At 52.5% G+C, this 23,581-nt stretch overlaps 1 protein-coding gene across 4 annotated transcripts in view; it reads right to left on the minus strand.

Annotated features, from left to right (window-relative positions):
• Positions 1-23,581, minus strand: part of SH3RF1 (SH3 domain containing ring finger 1) — a 162,782-nt gene that overhangs the window by 20,348 nt on the left and 118,853 nt on the right. For all 4 annotated transcript variants that reach the window (XM_059926727.1, XM_059926726.1, XM_059926729.1 and 1 more), the window contains exons 5-10: positions 17,477-17,764; positions 12,477-12,587; positions 4,980-5,122; positions 3,774-3,944; positions 1,215-1,471; positions 139-443 (exon numbers count right to left, since the gene is read on the minus strand). In XM_059926727.1, the coding sequence (XP_059782710.1) occupies positions 139-443; positions 1,215-1,471; positions 3,774-3,944; positions 4,980-5,122; positions 12,477-12,587; positions 17,477-17,764 (1,275 nt within the window). The remainder of the gene's footprint in view (positions 1-138; positions 444-1,214; positions 1,472-3,773; positions 3,945-4,979; positions 5,123-12,476; positions 12,588-17,476; positions 17,765-23,581) is intronic.

Here is a 23,581-nt window from a genome sequence, read left to right on the forward strand (position 1 = left end):
AGCTCACTAAACAGGAGGAGTTAAGGTCAGCGAGGGGGTGGGGTGGAAGCCCCCGGAGGCAGACCCCAACTTCCCACACCAGGGTCTAACCGCAGAGAGCCGGGCCCCGGTCGCCGGGCAGGCCCTTGGGGTGGTCACCTTGCTGTCCTTGTCTGGCTTGGCCGCTGAGCCGCTGTCGGGAGAGGTGGGCGGCCCGGGGAGCATGGTCACTGGGCGACCGCCGGGCTCGGTCTCCAGGGAGGCGGCGGGGAGGCTCGGCGGGGCCGCAGCGCAGGCCAGGGGGGCGCCGACCCGGCCCAGGCTGCCAGCAGCCACGTGGGCAGGGGGGCCCATCGGGCCGGGGGGCTGGGGCGAGGCCAGGGGGTGATGGGGCAGCCCCGTGGCGCTCTGAACCTGGATGGGCGTCACGGCCGCGGTGGGGCGCTCCTGGCTGTGTGCCGAGACTGGAGGACGGGAGAGAAGAGCAAAGTGTGACTTGGACGCATGCTGCTCACCGACCCCGCGCCAGACCAGCGCGCCTGCCACAACGGTAAGAAACCACGGTGGTTTAGGAGCACTTACTTAGTCTTGGCGGGGCCCCTGGACACCCCCCTTCCAGATCCCACATCAGCCCCAAGTCTGCTGAGGGTCTGCGAGCCCACTTCACCCAGGGACCCAGCGACACCCCTACAGGGTCAGGTCAGGCTGGCCCCAGAGCTTTTTTAGTATCATCATTCTCCCTTTGCTCATTCACCGTTTTCCTTCCTTTGGTTATTCTGATAGAACTGAACAGTTTTCTCCACCACCGTTACCTAAGACTCTTGGGAGGTTCTCAATGCTATAGAAAGAAGCAAGCTATGTAAGGTCTGGCTGGGTCTGAAACAGAGCCGTGATGAAGCTCATTCCAGACGCTCAGCACGGCGATCCCCAGGGCACCACGCCGCTGCAGCAGCGGGATGCGGGGTCATCTGATCTCGAGCACGGAAGTCACATGTTCAAGTACTATCGACATTGCTAGGGTCCACCTAATTTCCTTCAGACTCTCCATCTGTAGATCAGGCTTGAATTCACGAGCCGGGCAGGCAGAGCCAAGTGGCTGTGAATAGACTGTGCCTGCCTGTCTCCCAACGTTATTCATTATTCTAAAGTTCCATCTGTCCTTCTCAGCATCTGTTGTAAAAGGTCTGATGTCGGTCAGGGCCCCCGTCCTGGTGCCACCAGCCCGGCCCCCCTACCTGTCCTCACAGCGCTGCGCGCCTGGTTGACGGTCATCTGTCCGGACATGTGCAGCAGGACCTTGGCCTGGGGACTCGTCTGGATGTGAGCTGCTGACACCACGGCAGTGGGGACCCCGGGACCGCCGGCCATGCCGTTCCCCGGGGGCTTCTGGGCAGGCGCTCCTGCGGGGGCAGGGCTGGCCGGTCCCCCCCCTCGACTTGTCTGGCCAGCGGTCGACACGGGGACTTTACCCTGGGAAGCACTGGTCGCTGCCCTGCCGAGACAGAAGCCCAGCCCATCAGCAAGACGGGAGACAGAACAACTGGCGACCAGAAAAACGATGCAGAGCTTAAAAACAGAACACGTTAGGAAGTGAACGGAACTACCTGCCCAAGGGTAAGAAGAGCAGATTCAGAGAACGATGGCCCTGAGGCAGAGAACGGTCTGGAAACTGAGTCGGAGAAAATCACATGTCACTCTGCTCAAGGACACACAGTTCCTGGTCTCAGCTCCCACCTGAAGCTAAACATCTCCACCAGCTTCCGGGCCCTGGAGAAGCCGGTCTGTTAGATGACAGCGTCTATGTGGTCACGGCTGTGTTCACGTGCCCTGCCCTCCTCCCTAACTGCCCCGTGTGCACGTGTGTGTGTGCACACACTTTGCAATGTCCCCTCTGGCTTCCTTCGAGCTACCCTAATCTCATTCATGTTTCAATCCTGTCATTTCCAGCAGCCTGGCTGAAGGCTCAGGCCTAAGACCTCAGGATTCTACTCTGTTTCAGGTGGATTTCTTCCTTCTATGACCCTTGATTACAAAGTACGATGTGTTATTTTTTTAGTAAATTCCTTATTAAATACTCCTGACTCAGTAAAATTAAATACTCCTGACTCAGTTCCCTGAAAGCAGGGCCATGTGCAATGGTTCTTTTCCATTCCTCTTGTACATGCACAGTTATAGGGGTACAGCCAGCTGCAAACAAATATTTACCAGTTGAATTTAACTAAATTAGGTTCAGTGTAGTTTTATGTAACATATTTTTTTAATATTCTAAATTCGTTTAAACAACAATTCTATAGATAGTAACTTTCTACCAAGCAGAATACTTCATTAACTTGAACCTCCTTATTATTTACTGTGAGGAATAACAGAGAATTTACTGTCAGTAAGTGTCTCTCCAGAGACTTTTTGATAATTTGTATTTGAATCTTATGAAAATGTTTTCCTTCACTAACTTGATGTTTTGTTGTTGCTTGGTTTATCTCCCTTAGTTGTTGTGGCTTTTTGTTTGTTTTCTTCCCACCAGGGAAGATCTAGCTGCCGTCTTCTGGATGTGAATGTAGATCTTAACATATACCGAGAAGAAGGTTTACAGTGATGAAAAATCTGCAAGTCAAATGAAAGCTAACATTCTGTCACCATCTGCAAAGAGAAAGATTTTCATTTGATTAGGCTGCTGGCCAGCCTCTGAATCAAGGCCAACAGCTGACAACATGTCAGTTCCTTAAACTATTTACTTAAAATCAGGGACTTTGAGAAATGATTTAACACAGTTAAGCTGGACCATTTATGAAGAGCCAGGTGGCCCAAAACTGGGGCTTCCTCAATGATGATGCCATTATAGGTCACTGCGTTCGTTCCAAAGCTACTTTCCTCAGTGCCCAGAAAGGGGACTACCTTTAAATAAACTTAAGACTATATATCTATACATCTAAAGCTCTTGCTTCCTACTGCCCTCAAACACGGTTTCTCAACCTTGGTGACATTTGGGGCCAGAGAGCTCCTTCCTGCACAGGCTGCGCCGTGCCCTGCGCTTTCCTGATTTCTGTGCACTGGAGACCAGTAGCACTCCCACCCCGCATCGTGACGATCAAAAATGTGTCCGGACATTGCCAAATTCCCCTGGGGAGCAAAACTGCCCTTATCTGAGAAGGGTGAAGGAGCTATGTCATACTGAAGGAATTCTGTTTCTTGACTGTATTACAGAAAATAATTGTGAGAATTCAGAGGTGACCGCCAAGCTATTGGAATAAATGGCTGGCTTTCAGCACCTCTTCACCAGGTGACCTCAGACGACTTGCTTAACCTCTCCACCTCCACGTGCTCAACTGCTGAGTGGGGATCACAACAGCACATACATCAGGGAGCTGTTTAAGGACGTGGCATTAACGTGTGTAATGCACTTAGAAATCTGCATGTCTGGCATCTCATAAGCATCACATAAACATAAGAGTATTAATAATATCGCTTTTATTTAAATGCTACATTTTAAATTTTCTAGCAGAAAAATATTGAAAATGGTGTAGTTGAGTCTTCTCACATGTAACTTAAAGCAAATAATTTAAAACCCTGTACATTTACTGGGAGAAACCTACAATTTCACATATATCCATGTGAAGAGTAAGCTAAAATTTTGAGAATTAGAAGGGATTTCGGCAAATACAGATAGGGATCTTTAAAATGTCGGCTGTGTAACAAGCAACTGTAATGGGAGGAGGAATCTTGGACAGGCTGAAAACCACGGGAAAGGACAAAGCTTCTCTGTTGAGGACTCAGGAACCACTTACTCAGAGCCCTACCTCGTGACGGGGGCCACGTAATTGCCAGGGAAGACCCCTATCTTGCTGGTGTGCATGGACGTGCCCTTGAACCAGCCGTCCTGGCAGCGCTCAAACACGAGAAACATCTCCCCCTTCCTCAGCTCCAGCTCATCCTCTTTCCGGGGGGTGTAGGGATAAATGGCAACATACCTAGAAGAGGAAAAAACAGTCGATTTCAAGCTGAGTAACAGACAGACCCCAGAATGCTCAAAACCCTTCTTTGGCATGAAGCCTTGGATGTTTCATACAAAAGTAAACAGAACGTACAATCCTTCAAGCTGTGGGCAGCCTTGGCCACTGTCCACTGAACTGCCACCTACCTAGAAAAGGCAGAGGCCTCCTGACTCAGAACTGCCCACCTGGTCCTCCCGGTGTGAAGGTGACAATCCCTCCAAACGGTACTCGTGGGTGCGAAGGAATTAACGCAGCTTCCCAGGGTGCGAGCCTGCTGTGGGGCGTTAGGTGCCCACTGGGACAACTGAGCCCTTCAGATGGCCCTGGTCAGACTTGGGGAGCAGCCCTGGCAGGAACATACGGTCCGAAATCCCGCTGGGAAGCTCGGCACACGGCTGAGCCCGAAGGCCGGCCGCACCCGCGTCCGTGCGCTCAGCCAGGGAAGACACTGAATTTGCAAGAGTCAAAGGCAAGGCAAGTGCAGATCGCAGAGAGCCCCCAACAGCTCCCCCGTGCGCGGGACTGTGCCCCAACACACGGAGCCCGCAGATCGGCGGGCCACGTGACCCAGGCTCCGAGCGACTCCCGGGTCAGTCCACACAGGGGAAAAGCCTCCGAGGCCGAGCTGCATTCGGCCACGGGGAGCCCCTGAACCGGATAATGTCCAGACTTTTCCGGATGCTCACGGTGGGGGACCTGCAGCTTTTCACGCGCACACTCTGCTAGGTCTGGCCTCTGCTCGGCCCCTCCCTGTCCCCGAGCATCCTTATGCAGGGGATGAAGGTGGGGACAAAGCCCAGGCAGGAGTGGCAGAGGAAGGCCGGGAAGACCCGCACTCAGCAGGCCGGCTGCCCGGTGGCCCATCCTCAGATCCACTTAGTTTCCGTTTCCTAATGAATGACACGCACGACCGAGTATACGACCCCACCCTGGCACCAGCGCCCCCCAGAAAGCCGTTCCCTGCGTCTCTGCTCGGGCTCAGCCCGCGGCCAGAAGGGACGCCGCACTTACACGCTAGGGCGCGTCTGCGGCCGTGAGTGTGCAGTCTGGTCAGTGGGTCCGGCCACGGGTCTGGAGCCCATCCCGGAAGCAGCAACAGCGCCCATGGGGGTGGCCGCCTGGAGAGGGGGCGGGGGGAGAGGAGGATTCATAGTCTGGAGAGAGAGACAAAAAAGAAGAAACAAATGATTTAAGCACTTCTTTCACATCAAAGAGGAGGGAAGAGGAATCAGAAACCCATGAAAAAAGAATCATGAAGCAGCTGCCCTGTGCAAAAGCCTCCTTGGAAAAGAGACCTCTTTGTTACCCTTTAAGATCTTAGAGCCACAGCGACCCCTTCCCCAAACAAGTAGGTCATCACACCTGGGAGAAGGGAAAGAAAAAAATGACACAACTGCGTGTAATTTTAAGATTGATGGCACTGTTAAGTGCAAACCAGGACCAGGATCCAAATGCCTTTCAAGGGGGCGGCTATAATGTCACCCTGCTTGCTAGGAATTAATTTGTGATTGTTTCTGCAACCCGAAACTTAAAACACCGCGGAAAACAATTTAGCTGCACTGAATCGCAAACCATCCCCGCCAAAGAAAATTTCCTTTGATGCCTGGTTTCCCAAAACCACACACAATAGCAAGCCACAATCACTGGGCCATTGTTTTTACCTTTGTTTATCCTCTTCTTAGCTCTGCCAGCTTTTGAAATTTAGGACTATCGAGGCTGGTAATCTTTAACAAGTACACCGCAAGCAGCTGCTGGTTCCTTTATGGGCTCTGCCTACAGGACTCTGTGCCTTTTCAGAATCAATGGAGCAATTGTTACCTTCTGATCTATACACCCCGGATAATTCTTTAGGGTCTGGGTACCGAAACTCCTGGGAAAACAGGCACACAAAGACCTGCCCAAACCCCTACCTCGCCTGCCCTCCCCAAATCTTTGAACCTTTCCACGTAAACACCGAATCAAAGGAGAAATAAGGAGGCCGAAGACTGCCCCTTGGGAGGTGTGCGTGGCGTCTCCACATCAGCTTAAAAGAAGAAAAAGCCCCACGGTTTCTAAACAAAGGGAACAGCAATTTGTTTCTGTTTTTTGGAAAAAAAATTTAATCTCATCAACATTTCCTTCATCTGCCTGTTAATGTACACAGTTCCAGAAACAAAATCAACTGAGTAGAAAAGGATATCAAATTTCCAGACACACGCTGCAACTGTTTCACACATTATATTTAATTTTTCGACCTCGGAGAAGGCTTTTTCCAACCCTGCAGCCGCGGCAGGACACCCAGTGCAGGACAAACGGCGCGTTGCGGTCCCGGGGGGGGCGGGGGCGGGGTGACAGTCACAGAGCAGGCCACCCTGCGCCCCGGGCAGCTCCGGGGAGGCACGTGCACGGGGCCTGCAGCCTTTACCACCTTTAACCAGGAGAAAGCCAAGCACTCATGCCGTTGGTCTCAGGGACAAAGTGGAGACAAATCGAGATAATCCTGGTAGAAGACTCAGCGCACGTGACCCGGGCGGGTCCTGGGCAAGGACACTGAACAGAACAGCAGCTGGAGGGCGTGAAATCACCGCTGAGCCGTCTCCTCCAGTCTCCCCAGGCCTCACCTCAGAGCCGCGGAGCCGTGGGGGGCAGGTGACACAGGGGACAAAAGGAGCCCAGGCCACCCACCCCTGGAATCACTCAGAGCAGAGCCAAGGGCCCACTCAGCTCTCCGAGTAGAATTCCACTGGCAAAGGGAGGAGAGGAAAACTGTCTGCTGCATCTTCATGTCAGTGACACAGAGGCGGTACTAAACTGGCCCTAAGCAGAAAAAGGCAAAAAAAAAAAAGGAAAGACCATCTAGGGACCTGATAAAAACACAGTCCACGCTGGTGGTGACAAAATGTAAGAACACATGACCTCTTATAGTTAAAGAACGCAGTAAGGAAATGTTTGGTGTAGGTGACTTTTACAAAGAGTGAGTCAGGAGGCATCTGAGATCTGGCACAGAGAGGAGGGTCTCGAAGATACCAACGGTGGTGCTGCAGGCAGAATGCAGCTCTCTCCCTCACGGGTGGCGCTGGTAAAACTGGGCAGACTTCTCCCCATTGCTGGGCTGCGTATCTTCGGAGAAATGTGCACGTGCGTGCGCGTTCGTGGCGGGATAAGCACACAGGAAGACTAGCGATTACACTCAGGTTCCCCAGCGTGGCTAACCCCTCGGGCCAGTCAGATGCCAGGGCCCCAGCGTGCCCAGGGCCGGGCCGGCCAGGAGGTCCCGTGGGCCGCCTGGGGAAGACCCCACGCTGAGAGAATCTGGGGACGTGGCCGCGCGGGAGCTAACCGTGTCCTCCCGTCACTGCACGGCTGGGCGCCGGGCGCCAGGACACACCCTCCTGCCGCAGCAAAGGCACCTGCGGGCTGCTGGGAGCGCAGGACACCTCTGGTCACGACCGCGTTCAGAAGCCAACACCACGCTTGTCACCGCCGTCACCAGACACTGATCTAAAGCAGCAGGGCTGGGAAGCGGGCCCGTGCTGAGCCGCGTGGAGGGGCTGAGGGCCAGGGGAGCGGGGCCGGGCCTCCGGGGTCCAACGCAGGGGACCGGACGTCGGCCGCGCTGTCGCTGAAGCGGGCCTCTGCTTGTGCTTCTGCAGATCCAGACCCTCTCCTACCCTCTCCACGGGGCGATGGTCTGAGGCCACGACGACGGTCTCTGAATAATACTTTGTTTAAAACCAGGGCTCGGGGGGCAGGGTCTGTGGTGGGAAATGGTCACGTCCGCCCCGCCCAGTTTCTGTCCCCGACCCACTGATCTCTCGGAAGAGACAGCTTTACATCGTGGAGGACGCCTAGGGTTTGGGGTCAGAAACGCAGATTCTAGCCCCAGCTCAGCCTTTGAGGGCCGCCCCCGGGTTCCCTCCAAGAAAGAAGTGTCCTGTATGAGTGACCGGTTCCAGGCCACCGACGGGCCACATCCGCTAGTGGACACTGAGGGAGAGTTCAAGGACGGACTGTGGTCCCCTCCTCTCTCCCCTCCCTGCACCCAGCCCCGAGGTGCCTGAGGGCCAAGCTCCACGAGGTCCTCCACCTGGGCGAGGGCTGCAGGCCGCTGACCAGGAAAGCGCTTTGCCTGGATGGAGCCTGGGGTTCTGACGGTAGAAGGTCCATGTTCTTTCCGACCGTCCTTCACGTGTGTCCTCACGTGTGCCCTTCCCTCTTCTCCAGGGTAGAAAAGTGGCCGCTGGCATAGACTTTGGGCATTTCTGGATCCTCTGAGCAAAGACCATTTAATATCCCCCAATCCCGTCACCATTTCTTCCTGAACATCCAATTCCAATGAACCCACTTTCAACCTCTCTCCAGGGTCTTCCTGTGCCGTGAACTCACGCAGGTGCTCGGCCACCGAGGGGACAGCAGGAGGGGCGGTTGGTCATCCCTCCTCAGGGCAACGGTGCCACCAATTCCCAGAGCACCACCACCTGCACATGGCCACACATGTGCAATTATGTGAGTATTCTGCCTTTTTAAAACAATGAGTGGGAAACAGAAAAACGGAAGCACTGATACCAGCGATTCAAAAAAACACTCAGGTGTCAGAATGCAGTAAAATTAAGAAGACGGAAAAGTGAGTTTTTCACCTCATCTGGACACTCCCTGGAATTCAGTCAGTCACTCGTGGGCACAGCTATGAAGAAAAGAAAAAAAATTAAAGAGTATATTTAAAAATGCCAGAGACAGATGCTTGGAAGATGATGTCGGAAGGGGAGATGTAATTAAGAATTTGGTAAATTAAAAAAACCTCTCTGGGAACGGACTTTCTCTCACCAATTGCCTTTGACGTGTGAGGAGACACACCCACACCGTTCACTGACTTTGCAGAAATGACATCCGAGGGGTTCTCAGCAGCAGCAGGTCAGGGAAGCGGCCCTTCTGGCGCCCTGGGCACAGCGGAGGCTCCGGATGGAGGCTGCTGTTAGAACTCACGAGGCTGCAGAGTCAGGGACCGTCTCGCTGTCTGTCCTGCGTCCCCGTCACCCAGCTCTGTCCACGGGAGGTAACGGACCCTCAACGAGGGCTTCACGAACGAGAAAGCGTCCTGTGCGCCTGCCGCCCTCAGGGCAGTCTGACATGGATCAGGAGGCCTTGGTTCCTGAGATGCCAGGGCCCTTCTCTGTGGTCGCTATGGAGGTTCTGTCCATCGCCTGCCCCCGTTCTGGTCGTCAGAACTGCTGCCGATTCCAAACGCTTGACTTCTGCTTCTCACGCTGCCAAGCTGGGCGGTCCCGTCTCTACGTCCAGAATCCTGCCCTGACCCTCCGGACCCTCCCACCACGGGCGCCAATGGACTCAGTACGTCTTGGCTATCCTGAGAACATGACATCATTTAATTTTGTTTCTTTAAGTACACACACACACACACACGCACATGCACACACGCACATGCACACACTTGTTTTAGTTATGGTTACACACTGTTGGGTACAATCTGATTTCAACTTGGCCACGGACTGTATCTGGCCTTGTCTGACCTGGCTACCTTGTGACATCTTGTAGCTAAACACCTCTCAGCTGGTCCAGAGGATCAGGGATCACCCATCCCTTGTTTCACAAGTTCTTCTGCCACTGTGCACGGGACACGAGAGCAAGCTCTTCATCCTCGCCCCTCACAGAATTAGCTGGGAAAAAACCCTCCCTGCCATGAACAGTCTGATGTCTGAATGAGATACATGTAATTCCAGTTTTGCTTTTATTATTAGATATTTAACATTTTAACTGTTACTTATGAGATGTACAGGACAATATGCTCATAATTCCACTCTGAATAAAAGATTAAAAAGTCTCAACTTATGAAAAAAGTGCTAGAAATAATGTTCACGTCCTAGTCCAGCAGAAGTACTTATCACCTAAAATCCACACCGGGTGACTTCCCTGGTGGTCCAGTGGGCAAGACTCCACGCTTCCAATGCAGGGGGCCTGGGTTCGATACCTAGTTTGGGAACTAGATCCTGCATGCACGCTGCAACTAAGACCCGGTGCAGCCAAAACAAATAAATAAGTAATTAAAATAAATAAATAAAATAAAATCCACACCAGGAAAAGCCTGGTTTCCTTCCCAGCACGCCGCCTACGCTTTGCTGTGATCGCACTCAAAGTCTTGGGAAAGGTTTCACATTTTAAACAGGACACTTGCCAGGTTGATGGAAGACACAGAGGGCACATGTTACTGAGATTTTTCCACTTAAACCTAACATATTAAATCCAAAGCATTCCTGCCAGCCGACCAGGGACTCTGAGATCTAGACATCTCCCAAGATGACAGGCGACAGATCTGCTTATAATTAGTTTTCCATTAAATGGAATTGGCATAGACGCAGTGTTAATAAACCATCCTCTTGCTGAACATGCAGGCTCTCTTGTATAATCCTGGGATGAAATGGCTGAATGTAAATTAATTTTTGTGTGTTCATGCTCTCTCGTGACCTGTCGCATCTATATGCCCTAGAGTGTGCCCAGCTAAGAGCAACTGGCCATTTACTGTATCGTAAAATTGTCAGCCCACAAGGGCTGACACTCAGACAGCTCTTCGTCTTTTCCACTAATTAATTTTTCTAAGATAGAAAAGTCAGTCTTTTTTCCCTTAAGAAATGAAATCAGAATTTTTCCACGTGAAGTAGTCATCTGGAAACGGAAACTCCAACAGGTTGTGAATGTACTGGGGTGGGAAGGGGAAGAAAGAGAGGGAGGGAGGGAGGGACGGAGGGAGGGAAGGGAGGAAAGGGTCTTCTCTGGGGATGACAGGGCATGAAGATTGGGCAACTCGGCTCTGGTCAAAACACCCAGGGCCAAGAGAACCTCAGGGGAACCACCTTTTCATAAAAATTACCTGACTTTCACCTTCTCCCTACAGGAATCAATGCAACTTCTCCCACCCCAAACAGCTGTACTATCAAGGAAGCTGTCATTGTTCCAGAAACTTTAACAAAAAACGTTAACCTCTAACCGGAACTTATTAACTTCCATTTAAGTTCAGGAACATGCTTAACTCTATGAAAAGCTTTCAGAAGTCTACATCAAGCTAGGTACTATATATCCCACCGTATTTCAAAGTCAGCTTTCAATTATTCATAAAATGTATCAAGACAAAATAAATACAACATAAGAAGACGAGGCAAAAGGTAAATGAGGACGATAGGACCAGATGGACGCAACAATCTGACTAACACGCTCTGAGGTCCTTGCTGGGGGGTGAGGGGAGGTGCAAATCTGTCTGTAAGCAGCTGAGCAGAGGGAAACAGAATCTCTGCAACACATATGAAGTCCACAACCTGAAAACAAACCAGCGCGGAGAAGCCTCCCTACTCCCGGTACAGACAGTGGAGAAAACCCCAGCAATGAGCCAGACCGACCCCCGGGCTCTGAGGAAACCAGCGGCCATGCTGCAGCCGCCGTGGCCCTCTACACAGGCTGACGCTCTTCACCGTCACCTCCCCGAGTCCCAGGCACTGCCGCCTCCCCGAAGCAGATACGATTACTCTCACGTTACAGGCGAGGACCAGAGGCTCAGAGAGGCTGAGTGACCTCACTGCCGTATCACAAAGGAGGGGCTGGGCTGGACCCCCATCACCGACCACACTGTTTCCTCTGAGAGCATCACACTGGGAGAGATTCTGTAAAGCAAGCCAAGGGCTGGGGTCCACTGGGGAGAAGGGATGTGGTGACCTTTTCTATCCTCATTCAACTCGGCCCTGGAAGAAACAGTCTGAAAGTGTAGCGAGGCAGCGGCCTGGACGAGAGAGGCTGGTTCCTAGCAGTTCCCCTGCAGGTTTAGGAAACATGGATTTAAGCCACTGTGTCCCTGCTTCCCAAGGTCGAATTTCTTGTTTCTTCCTTTTCAATTTTCTCCCCACAGAGTTCTTCTCTGTATCAGCTTCCCTCGACTGCCCTCACTCTTCCTGTTCATTTCCCCGTTGGGCTGTCTGAAAGCACTCAGCAGTTTTGTTCAGACTCTGTCTGCAGGCTGCAGGGCTTTCTGGAGAACTACACATCTGGTAACCTCCAGGGAGGCCAGTCCCACAGACCAACAGAAGACCAGGAACCCAAAAGGGGAAGTGTAATCGGAGACAGGAATCCACGCATCGCGTGACCCGAGGCAAACCATACGGTCTGTAGGATCCCAGCTCCCTCAGTACTTCGATAAATACGCCTGGTCTAGAAACCCAGAAGAAGCAAAGGTTAAGCCTTCAGAAAATCAGGCTGACCTTTAGTGAAAATTAAAAGTACTTCACGGAGCTCTTCCTGTAGCCTCAGGCCACCGACCCTTGCCATTAAAATAAAGTGCTGGCTACCGGCCTGAGACTTTGTGATTTTTTCCTAAAATGAATAGAGGGAGAGAATGAGAGATAGAGACCCCACCCTCAGCAAGCGTCACCGTGAGCTGTGGTGTCAGGAGGGGGGCAGCCAGACCACAGGGCTGCGTACCTGCGAGCGGCAGGCACGGGGGTCCGGGGTGAGGCGGTGGTGCACACTCACCGAAAGGGCGGCCGGGTAGGGGGCCTCTGGCGGGACCGTGGACGAGGGGCCGGTGGTCACTGGGCTGCTCGGGGGTGGGGTCACAATCAACCCGGTGGTACTTATGTGGACCTGCCAAGGAAAAAAGAGTGAATAAAAGAGGATGCACGCACAACAGATGAGACCAGCTAAGCCCCGGGCACCGAGTCACGGCTAAACATCCAAGACCCGCAGCTCCCATCACTGGGGGAAGGCAGAATCCCCTTCAGGTTATCCAGCCCAAACGTACTGAGGCCCTAATGTGTGTTAGAGGCCAGGGAGCCCCTTGATAAACACTGGTCACGACAACATTTCACGTACAGACTCCACGGCTGCTGGCCTTCCCGACGGCCGCTGCCTCACACGAGTGCTGCTGGGACGTGCCTGGCCTGCAACTAGCCCATTAACACCTTCCCGAGGATCCCGTTCCAGTGGGTTGTCTTGAATGCTCATCAGTCCACCAACACGTTAAATCTACACAACATGCTTAAGGTATCGTGCCATCTTCAGGATCATTTCTCATGACTTGTACCCTTCCATGGGGATGCATAATTAAAATGCAGCTGCCCGGACTGCCGATCGCAGGCAATTATTTACAAAACTTTTCAGGGAACAGGGTCAAGCCAAACTAGCTGTTTTCAAAGATGTCTTATCGAGACTTCCCTGGCGGTCCAGTGGTTAAGACTTTGCCTTCCAATGCAGGGGGTGCGGGTTCGATCCCTGGTCAGGGAGCTAGGATCCCACGAGCCTCGGGTCCAAAACACCAAAAACATAAAAAACAGAAGCAATATTGTAACAAATTCAATAAAGGCAAAAAAAAAAAAAAAAAAAAAAGTCCACATCAAAAAAAAAAAAAATCTTTAAAGAAAAAAAAAAACAGGTGTGTTATCCACGACACTACCCAAGATTAATTCACTAGAAAGAAACAGTTATTCAGGTCATTTCATTGCAGGTGTTCGGCTACCTGATCAATTTCGCTCCCGCTGCACCCCTGGTGTGACCACAGACCGAGGGCGTGGGTTCCCGCACAAACGGGAAGTCTTTCCTCCACCATTAAAGGAATGCGGCTGGCTGCTACCTTGTCTCCGCAGGAAACAATGTTCCACCAAAATCCTGGGCTTTTTGTAACAAAAACTTAACCCCAAACCTAGTTTCCTCAGTCCCAATAATTAGGAAAAAGATTATCAGGACAAAGAGAGGCTCAGAGATCAGTTCCCAGACGGCCTGAAGGGACTTTCATTTCCTGCCAGGCAAGGCCCTGCCGAGGCCAGGGTAATCAGCATCCCAGCACAGAGCTGATTTTCACAGGTCAAGTCTGAGCTGCGTGGAATCCACATCCTTGTAAAGCTACACCTGTACCTGGCAGCTCATACACTGACTGAACCTAAGCAGAGCCAAGGGGCACCTCCACAAAGGCTCCCCCCCAAACCTCAGCTTCTGTCTCTCCTGTGCACCAATGTCTATTTCCACTCAATTTCTTTCTTTTTTTTTTTAAATTTTATTTAAATTTTATGTTTATTTTTGGCTGCGTTGGGTCTTCGTTGCTATGCGCGGGCCTTCTCCGGTTGCAGCAAGCGGGGGCCGCTCCTCGCTACGGTGCGCGGGCTTCTCATTGCAGTGGCCTCTCCCGCCGCGGAACACGGGCTCCAGGCGTGTGGGCTTCAGCAGCCGTGGCATGCGGGCTCAGCAGTTGTGGCTCGCGGGCCCTAGAGCCCAGGCCCAGCAGCCGTGGCGCACAGGCTCAGCTGCTCCACGGCATGCGGGATCCTCCCGGACCAGGGCTCGAACCCCCGTCCCCTGCATTGGCAGGCGGATTCCCAACCACCGCGCCACCAGGGAAGCCCTCCACTCAATTTCTAATGAGACGCACATGGATTTTTCATCCTAGGATAAAACCTAGTGGCCTCTAGCTATCCTATTCAAGAAACCTGTTTGTGTACGTACTCTGATGCAAGTTGGCATCACAGAAAAGACGAGTCTTTCTTCGAAGATAAATGAGGCTCCGTTCAAAGTGCACGCTGTTACCTAGGAACCTTCGGGGTGGTAAAAACTCACCAAAACTCAGCTTCCAGGGCCTGACCCTACAAGCCGCGGAGGAAGTCCCAACTAGTGTCTGACATCTCTCCAAGAGCCCCAGACCGGGAGGCAGGGTGATGAGCTCGAACGAGCCCATGAACTTGGACAGTCAACGTTGTGAGGGCGTGGGGTAGACCGGAGGCCGCCTGGGGTCTCTGCCCGCACGGCCCTGGATGTGGAGGGCCCTGCAGGCCCCAGTTCCACGCGGGTAAAGGAAGAGACAGAGTCACCAAAGGATGACTAAAGGCAGAAGCAAGCGGCAGGAGTGGCCGGGCCGAGTGGGGCAGGTCCACAACGAACGCCCTGAGCAGGCGGGGCAGGTCGGCTTTCCACCGCGCTCACTCCTTCCTGTGGGGCTGCACGCTGGCTTGGTTTCCTCCCCGGGGAAGGGCTACGTGGAGAGTGGGGAAAGCAAAGAGGAGGGAGTGGGTGGACCTTCTTGCTTCCCCTGAAGCTGCCGGCAACACAAAAACGCTACAAAGCACTGAACGTCATGAATCACTCCTGCAGCTGGCAGAGGGCACAAAACATCGAGGGTGCGGCCAGAGAAGCAGACAGACGCCTAGCTGCTTGTGACACCGCGTGCTTTACAGACGCCCATCACAGACATCTGTGCACACCTGTGCTGGGGACCTGCCTGACAGCACAGCCTACAAATCACCTTCCGGTTCTCGCATCTGACGGTGCCAGAGTCACCAACACGATAGCAAGCAAGCTGTCTGCTCCTTCTGTCCTGCAGGATTTCGACGTGACAGTGCGATCTCTAAGTGCCATCCGGAAACACGAAGATGAGCCCGGACAGGGGAGCTCACCTGCAGGCAACATCACGGTGGCCTGATCCCCTCCACGTGGCTTTCGTTCGGGTGCGAGAGGACGAATGTTCACTGCTGCAGGCCCTGTGCTTTGGATTTTCTCATCAAAGCAACCAAACCGCGTGAAGCAAAAGCAAGAAGGACACGAGGCTCAAAGCAGGAGACACATCCAGCCTAGGGCCCGTCACATCTACAGCAGGTCCGTCCTGGGTTGGGCCGGTCTGGTCCTGCTTCACTGTGGCCCGGAGAGCCCGGTGACGGGCCCAGGACCCGGGGCCGGGAGTGCGCACTGGAGCCGAGGCTGGAGAACCCAGGCAGCGCTGCAAACCTCTCCCATCTCTTCTAGAAATAACCTCTCCCTGAGGCAACATGTCAACACTGAGAACAGGACCTGTTAGAACACGGGGAGGCTGTCTTCATGGAAACAGAGAGGAGCCCGAAAGCTTCCTCAGCTACCGCACCCAAGACACAAACAGCCCCGCCCTCCCGTGCCCACGCCCAGCGCCGTGCCCGACACCGAGGTCTCTGGCACAGACGCTGGGTGACCCGCCTTCCCCTCCACCTTCTCCACGGCCACAGACAGCTGTCCACACCTCCAAGTCTGTGCCCTGCTGAGCTGCCCCGAGTCCCAGCAGAAGCTCATCTTTTATTTCAAGAAAACATCACTGTGAATGCTGCTGAGGTCACAAAATGAAAAACACAGTCCCGTGACCTGGTTTTCCACAGGGAAGAGCCCTCGTCACCGGCCCCTCCGTCAGAGCCCCCCTCAGAGAGGGACCTGCAGCTTTGACCCCTCCAGGGTCACCCCCCTCGTACTCCTTGCTCAGACCTGGAACCGGGTCTATTTCCACAGCCTTGATCCCTTCCTGGTTCTCCTCTACACACTGTCCAAGTGACTCACTCACTCAACAAATGTTTATGCTGCTTACTGTCTGTCTGACGCTTGGGAACAGCAGTGAACAGACAAAGCCCTCTGCCCTCTTCCTTCTTCCGTGTGTGTGTGTATGTCCACGTGTGTATCTCTGTGTGCGTGTCCGTGTCCTACTTCCCCTGCAGGGTCACGTGCCATGGCCACACCACCTAAAAAACCGCTGCTGAGCCACAATCCCATTCAGAAACTACGAGATTCAGTGTGGACCTGCAGGACGGGGTCAAGTGGCATTTCAATAACCTTGGTAAGGAACGCCAAACGCTGCACTGCACATTTTTATTCCGTGGTCCTAAACAGGCATGTATGAACCTGTGTAGTACATGTTTGTTTTTACAAAGCACAGGGAATGTATATAAAACCTGCATGAATTTTAAGATGAAACACAAGACTTGAAAGCAGTGTCTCCTGCTGCGGCAGGCTGCTCAGGACCCGGCTCTCTGGCCTCTGGTGGTAGAGGACACCGCTGTCCTCTACCTGGGTAACCGCAGCTGCCTGTGACCTGGGTGGCCCCCCGGCCCGGGGCTCAGTCTGCCCACAACTACGGTCTGACGCAGAGAAGACCACGTCTTCTCCGTCCTGGGTACACGGTACGTGCACGGCGCCCAGAGCATCTGTAAGAAGGCACTCGAGACCTGTCTGCCAGATGAATCACCAACATTCCCAATCATCGTGTGTATTTTTACTAACACAAGAATAACATGTAGCTATGTCTTAAGGCCATGCAAAGTCTTGATGAACTAAGAAGTTAAAAAAATAACGCTAGGCCAATTTCTAGTTTAAACTAAATGTTTCTTCCCGTCCTTTCCCCGTAACGCCGACTGGAAGCCTGAACACCACGGTAAGTGACACCGACGCAGGCAGCTGCAACCCCACATTGTGACCACGGCACCTCCGGTTTGGGTGGAGGTGAGGTTTCAGGGGGCGAGAAGGCTCTGTCCCGCTGAGTGGGGGCCGGATGGGGCAAGCACGCAGCATGACTGAAGCCGTCTTGTAATTGCCGCTCTGCCCTTTGGAGGTGACTGAGCTGACCTGGGGACATCCAGGCTGGTTCCCCCCCGCCCCCTGCATTTCCACCCACAAACGCAGAGGGCTTTGCCCTGGGAGAGCTGCTGTCCCCCGAAGGCTGACACCGCGGTGGCCCCGGGGCTGGGCAGAGCGGGTACCTGAGAGGGGGCGCTGCACGAGAGCCCGGCCAGCTCGCCGATGCGCGCGGCGGCCGTGGGGTTGCTGGAGCTGATGAGGACCGGGGGGCTGATCTCCATGGAGTGGCGCTGCTGGGTGGCCTGCGACGTCTTGCTGGCCGTGGTCAGGGAGGTGAACGAGTGCCGCTTCTTCGCGTTCTTCTTGGCTTCGGGCTGCTTGGGGGCCGCGCTGCTCGGGGCAGCGGCCGGGGCGCCCTCCCCGGCGGGAGGCTGGTCCCACTCGATCAGCTGCTTGGCCGCCGAGTTAAACTGCAAACCAGCAGAGGACACGAGAAGGTCAGGGGACAGGTGTTCTCGACACCCTTGTATCTAAAGCTGAACATCATCACGTTAAAGTTTGCAGGTGCAAGGACACCTTTTTCCCCACGCGAGATGTCTTTTCTCTCAATACGAGGATTGCACTGTACGTACGTCACAGAGAGATGCTAAACCAAGGACAAACAACTCCAGTGCAACACCAGCAAGATCAAGAGCATTTTTTTCCCCCAAGAATCTTCAGAATATCTGATTTGAAACGTCGCCAGTGACAAATGAAGGTTTGTTTCGGCCCCTGGGGAAATGCAGAGAACAGCGAGGCGCAGGGCGCGGTCGCCCGGCCGCCTCTACTGCTTGGTAACAGCTGGGCTCCGCTCGGGCCGGACCTGCAGGGCAGCTTCCGGCGGTGACTGCGGGCAAGGCCGTCACCGTGGACCCGGCACACTTCCACGGGAATGAACGCCCCCACCTCCCCGTCCTGGGGGGGCCCTCACAGAAGTGTCGGCAGAAACTCCTGATTACTTTTGTCACATCCTGTGCCCGTGATTTTCCTGAGCTTAAATTTTGAATTGTAACACGTTGAGACCTGAAATCCAAGTCCTGCTGCCAAGTGAACTTGGCCTGTTTGAAAAGTTGTCTGAGTGTAAAGTCGGGGCCCGACGGTTTGTCAAAAGCTGCCCACGGGGTTGGGAACGCCAGCAAGAAAGAACACAGGGTGTTTCTGTTCCCTGAGGTCAAATACAACATTTCTAGAAAGCTTCCATGACAAGCAGCCGCATATGTACTTACCCAGATAGTACAGTAACGGGAAACATCGGGCATAGTTTAACCTCTTAACAACCATGAAGATGAAAAACAATAAGTTCCTCAAAGAGAATTGGGGAAACATTAAGGATAGCGGGGATCTTCCCATCCCAGCACTTCGCAAATGCCTCTTTCATCAAATGCACTTTTCGCACCAAACTGGTTTACAACTGTGTCTCCCCAACCGTGGACGAGGATGTCCTCCCAGAAGGATGGAAACCCTGTCGCGATATTGAAAGATGTGAACTTGCTCTGGCACCAGCGGCTCAGGAAGTTGGTGACTGAGCCCTGAAGCCAGGGCTTCCAGATGAAAACCGACTAAGAGGGTTCCTGCGGCTTCCTGAGGACCCGCTGTCACGGGGCCTGACAGCTTTTCTATCACAAGCCTACCCCTCCTTCAGACTGCAGGGATTCTATCCACGTAAAAACTTTCAAGACTCGCAGGCAGTAACACCCCAGTGATGCCGGGCGATGCCCGAGTGCCAGGGGCAGGGGGAGGGGAATCATGACTCCGGCGGGTGTTAGGGACGAAGGCTGGGCTTCCGGGAAGGGGCGGCATTTGGCCCGGAGACCCCGTGTTCACAATGCTGCCTTGGTCCCAAGAGAATCATAGGCCCAAGGAAGCAAGGCCATGCTCTGTTTTCATGGCAGGAGTGGCCCAGACCTCAGGACAGAGCAGCAGACTGTGTGGGGCGAGGGTCCTTGTTCCTTCACAGGCTGGGGACGAGGGTCTGAAATTGGAGCAGACAGACCGTCCCTTCATTCCCCTCACCCCAAACCCATCACCCAGTGAGATGGAAGACCAGGACCGCGATGCCAGAGCTCAGGGGTCTGGGCATGCCTCCTTCCAGGGTGAGCTCACCTTGACAGGAAAGCAAGGACCCGACGGCTTTTCATGGAATTCCGAGGAACTCTGTATGAGCTCCAGTGTGGCTTTCTTTCCACGACCTTCTCCAGCCGCAGCCCCTAAGTTCACCGTCCACCCACAAAACAAATCTGTGCCCGAAAACACCTTCCTCCCAGCCCTGGGTGACGACTGGCTGGTAAGACTCAGGGTGGATACCAGACCATTCAGTAGCCTGGAGCGGAAAGCAGGTACCAGCAGGATTTGTCGATCTTAAAACTGTAAAGGTCCCTTTTTGGGAAACCCTGAAATTTAGAAGGAATTAGTCTCTGAGAACTATCCGAAGCATAAATAAACACAAGAAAGGAAATACTGACATAATAATAGTAATAACAACAGTAATAACAAGGCAATTTAAGAAACATCAAGATACTTTCTGTGTGTGCAGCTGGCCTCTTTGCTAAAGAGAATACAGTCTTTTTAAAATACAGTACTTAAATTTTTCTAAAAGTGAGCAAAAAAATTTAATGAGAACTAAGTTGAACAGTCGCCGTTTTATATAAAGCTTTGCAGAGGAATCGGTCTCTAGGTTCTAAGTATCAGAGGCTACACACAGTAGGTCTGTGCAGAGGGACCTTTTCTAATTCATAACCCACTAGGGTGTTTGTTCCTCAACACGATGGTTTTTCAACAAAAGGCAAATAAAGACTTTAAAATACATATTACAAAAGTAATACATGTTCATTACTTTAAACAGGAAATAGTGTAGATTTACGGTGAGTAAAAAGCGACGGACCTCAGCCAGGTTCTGCCTCTGTCTCCTCCACCGACCTGTTTCCCAGTTCTCTCACGCTCGACAGTTTGGAACATACCCTTCCATGTACTTTCTATGATGTTGTTAACTAAGCACCTGCTTCATTAATTTTAACACAAATGCAGCCAAGCAGCACATACATTCTCTCCTCTCACTGCATCTCATGAAAAGCCCTCCCTGCGAACAGAGCAGGCTGGTCGCGTGGTACCCGCTGCATCCCCCTTTGTGCATCCTGCCCGAACAACCATACCTGCAAGGCAAACTCCCAAAAGGGAAGCTGTCAGGTCAAAGTGTAGCCTGAAGCATTCTTTGAAGGATAGTGCCCAACTGCACTCCAAAAATGTGTCAGTTTTCATCATCTCTGAGAGCGAATAAAAAGTCCCTGTTCCCCACATTGTTAACAGTGTTAGGTGTTACCATTTTTAAAAATCTCTATCAGTTACAGTGTTAGGTGTTCTCAATCATTTTTTAAAATCTCTATCAGTTACAGTAGTGTTAGGTGTTACCTCTATCAATTACGGTATTACATGTTATCAATCATTTTAAAAAATCTCTATCAGTTGAAGAGGTAATTTGTATTTTCTTTTAATTTGTATTTCTCTATTAATGAGATTAAGCATCTTTTTTCTTTTCCTAGGATTTCCTTATTCCCACACTTTATCCATTTTTCGATTGAGTTGTATTTTTCTTATAGATTTATAAGTGCTCTCTACAAAGTACAAAAATCAGTCTTTAATATACGATGTATGCATGTATGTATATGAATGTGTATATATCTCCATTAAGTTAGAAACACTGTTCCAATTTGTTTTTTAACTTGATATGTTTGTCATATATACATTTTTCTTGGATGTGCAAATTTATTCACCTTTACCATTATGGCATCTCAAGCTAACATCATGCTTTAAAAATCTTTTTTCCACAACTTTTTTTTTTTTCATGGATATATGTTCTTTTCTTCTAGATTATTTATTTATTTATTTATTTTTGGCTGTGTTGGGTCTTCGTTTCTGTGTGAGGGCTTTCTCTAGTTGCGGCAAGCGGGGGCCACTCTTCATCGCGGTGCGCAGGCCTCTCACTATCGCGGCCTCTCTCGTTGCGGAGCTCAGGCTCCAGATGCGCAGGCTCAGTAGTTGTGGCTCACGGGCCTAGTTGCTCCGCGGCATGTGGGATCTTCCCAGACCAGGGCTCGAACCCGTGTCCCCTGCATTGGCAGGCAGATTCTCAACCACTGCGCCACCAGGGAAGCCCTCTACAATCATTTTTAAAAATAAAATCACTTTTCTCCTAGTATATTTATGGTTCCTCCCTTTGTCCGTCTGTGTCTTTGAACCACGAGGATGTTTGGTTTTGTGTAAAGACTGAAGCAAAGACATTGCGTTCTTTCTTCCAGTGGCCCAGCAGCTTATATAGCATCCATCGTCTCCTGCCAGCTCTGAAAAGCCACCTTCACAAGCCAGGGTCAAAGGGAGAACCCTCTGCTGCACTGCCAGGCCCGGTGCCCAGTCCCCAGGGACGATGCCACTGGGTGAAAATTCATGCCACCACCCCTTCAAAGTAGAAATGAGTGTCTGCCTCACATTACAATCCTCTGCAAAGTGTTTTTACACAACGGCAATGGGGAATTTGCTTTTCCCGAAGTCTTCCATTCTTCCCTGCAATTTGGGTAACAAGGCTTTTGTTTTTGGATGATCTAAATACAAAAGCAAGCTTAGTCTTCATTCATCAAAGGAGACTTCCCCACAGCAGAGGAATAAACGGAGAGACTGAAGGGCGTAGTCATAAGTCTCTTTAATGGATCCGGAAGCCTCCCCCAGGTAGCAGCTCCATTTAGGCGTCGGTAGAGATGTGCTGAACGAATAAAGACGTGCTGCCCTCTCAGAACCATCGAGGGAAGGGAGCACTGCCTCAAGACCAGCACTGTCCCACCAAAGTAGAACAAGAGCAACAAGTGTAACGTGAAATTTTCCAGTAGCCACATTTTAAAACATAAAAAGCAGCAGGTAAAATTAATAACGTATCTTACTGAACATAAGGAAGATGTTATCCCTTCGGCATGTAATTACTATAAAGTTACAGAGACAGGCACGCCCTTGGTTTGGTATGAGTTTTGCCATCCACTGGGCACTGGCCACCCGCCTGCATCCCAGCTGGGACGGGGCACAGCGAGAGTGTCCCCGGAGGCACATCAGGAGCTCACGGTGGGGGGGGGGGGGGGCGTCTCCTGAGGTTCATCAAGTGCAAAGAACGTGCGGAACAGGAAGGACACCGACATGCACCTCCAAGCCGCATCTCTGCAGCGTCCTGAGCCCAAACGGCTGGCCAGGAACACAGCACTGCCAGCCCCACGCACGGCAGGACCTGCCTCGCGGACCAGTCCCCTACCTTCCCTTCCGGTGGCCCCGGTGACTGGAAAACAAATACGCTAGAATGTTCTTTCCCAGGTTTCTGACTATGAAACGTAAGGGATGAAGGGAGGGAGCACGTCATCAAAAGCCTGAAAGAATTTTGCTTCAGGGGAGCTGAGGAGAGGACAGTCGGAGCCTGGAGGTGAAAGGCCCAGGGGGTCTCAGGCCCCCATCCTAACCGACTGAGGAACAGTGGGGGCCATTCGAACGCCCCGGCTTCAGGTTTATACACCAGGACAGGAACCTGTCCTGTGCACCCAGGGGGCACGGGGAACGCGCCTGTCACCTGCAATGCGCCACACGAATGTGGTTTACTCTCACCATCACTCGAGGCCCAGCCTGCCCTTCACCTGCCCCGTCATCGCCTGGGGGGATGCGGGTGTGTGTCTCCTGTTTCTCAGATGTCACATGAGGCTGGACTTGGCGATCTAGAAAGTCTTACACCCATACAAGGGACAAATGCCTTTTCTCAACACCAAACAGAAAGACCCCCTTCACAGTAGGCAGAGGCCGAGACCTCGGGTCCACGGTGACCGGAGTCAAAGCTCGGGGAGACCTTCCCTCGCCCGTACTTTCTCTGAGCGACTGTTATAAGCGGGGCGCAGTGCCAGGCCGGGGGGAGAGAAACATCCCCTCGACTCGGCAGAGAAGAGGACCAGGGAAGCGGCACCTGGGTTTCTAGCAGTAATCGGGGGCTGTGCCGCCATGTGTCTGCACAACTGGGGCAGGCGAGGTCAGGGGACGCCAGCAGCAACGGTGCACAGTTCAGCGACCTAGGGAGGGTCTCTCTCTCTCTCTCTCTCTCCTCTCCCCTGCTTCTCTTCTCTCCCTCTCTCTCTCTCCCTCCTTCCCTCCCTCTCTCCCTCGCCCTCTCCTCTCTTTCCCTCTCTTCTCGCCTCTCTCTCCTCTCCCCCCCTCTCTTCTCTCCCTCTCTCTCCCTC

This window comes from Balaenoptera ricei, chromosome 6 (assembly GCF_028023285.1).
Source record: "Balaenoptera ricei isolate mBalRic1 chromosome 6, mBalRic1.hap2, whole genome shotgun sequence".
Classification (NCBI taxonomy): Eukaryota; Metazoa; Chordata; class Mammalia; order Artiodactyla; family Balaenopteridae; genus Balaenoptera; species Balaenoptera ricei.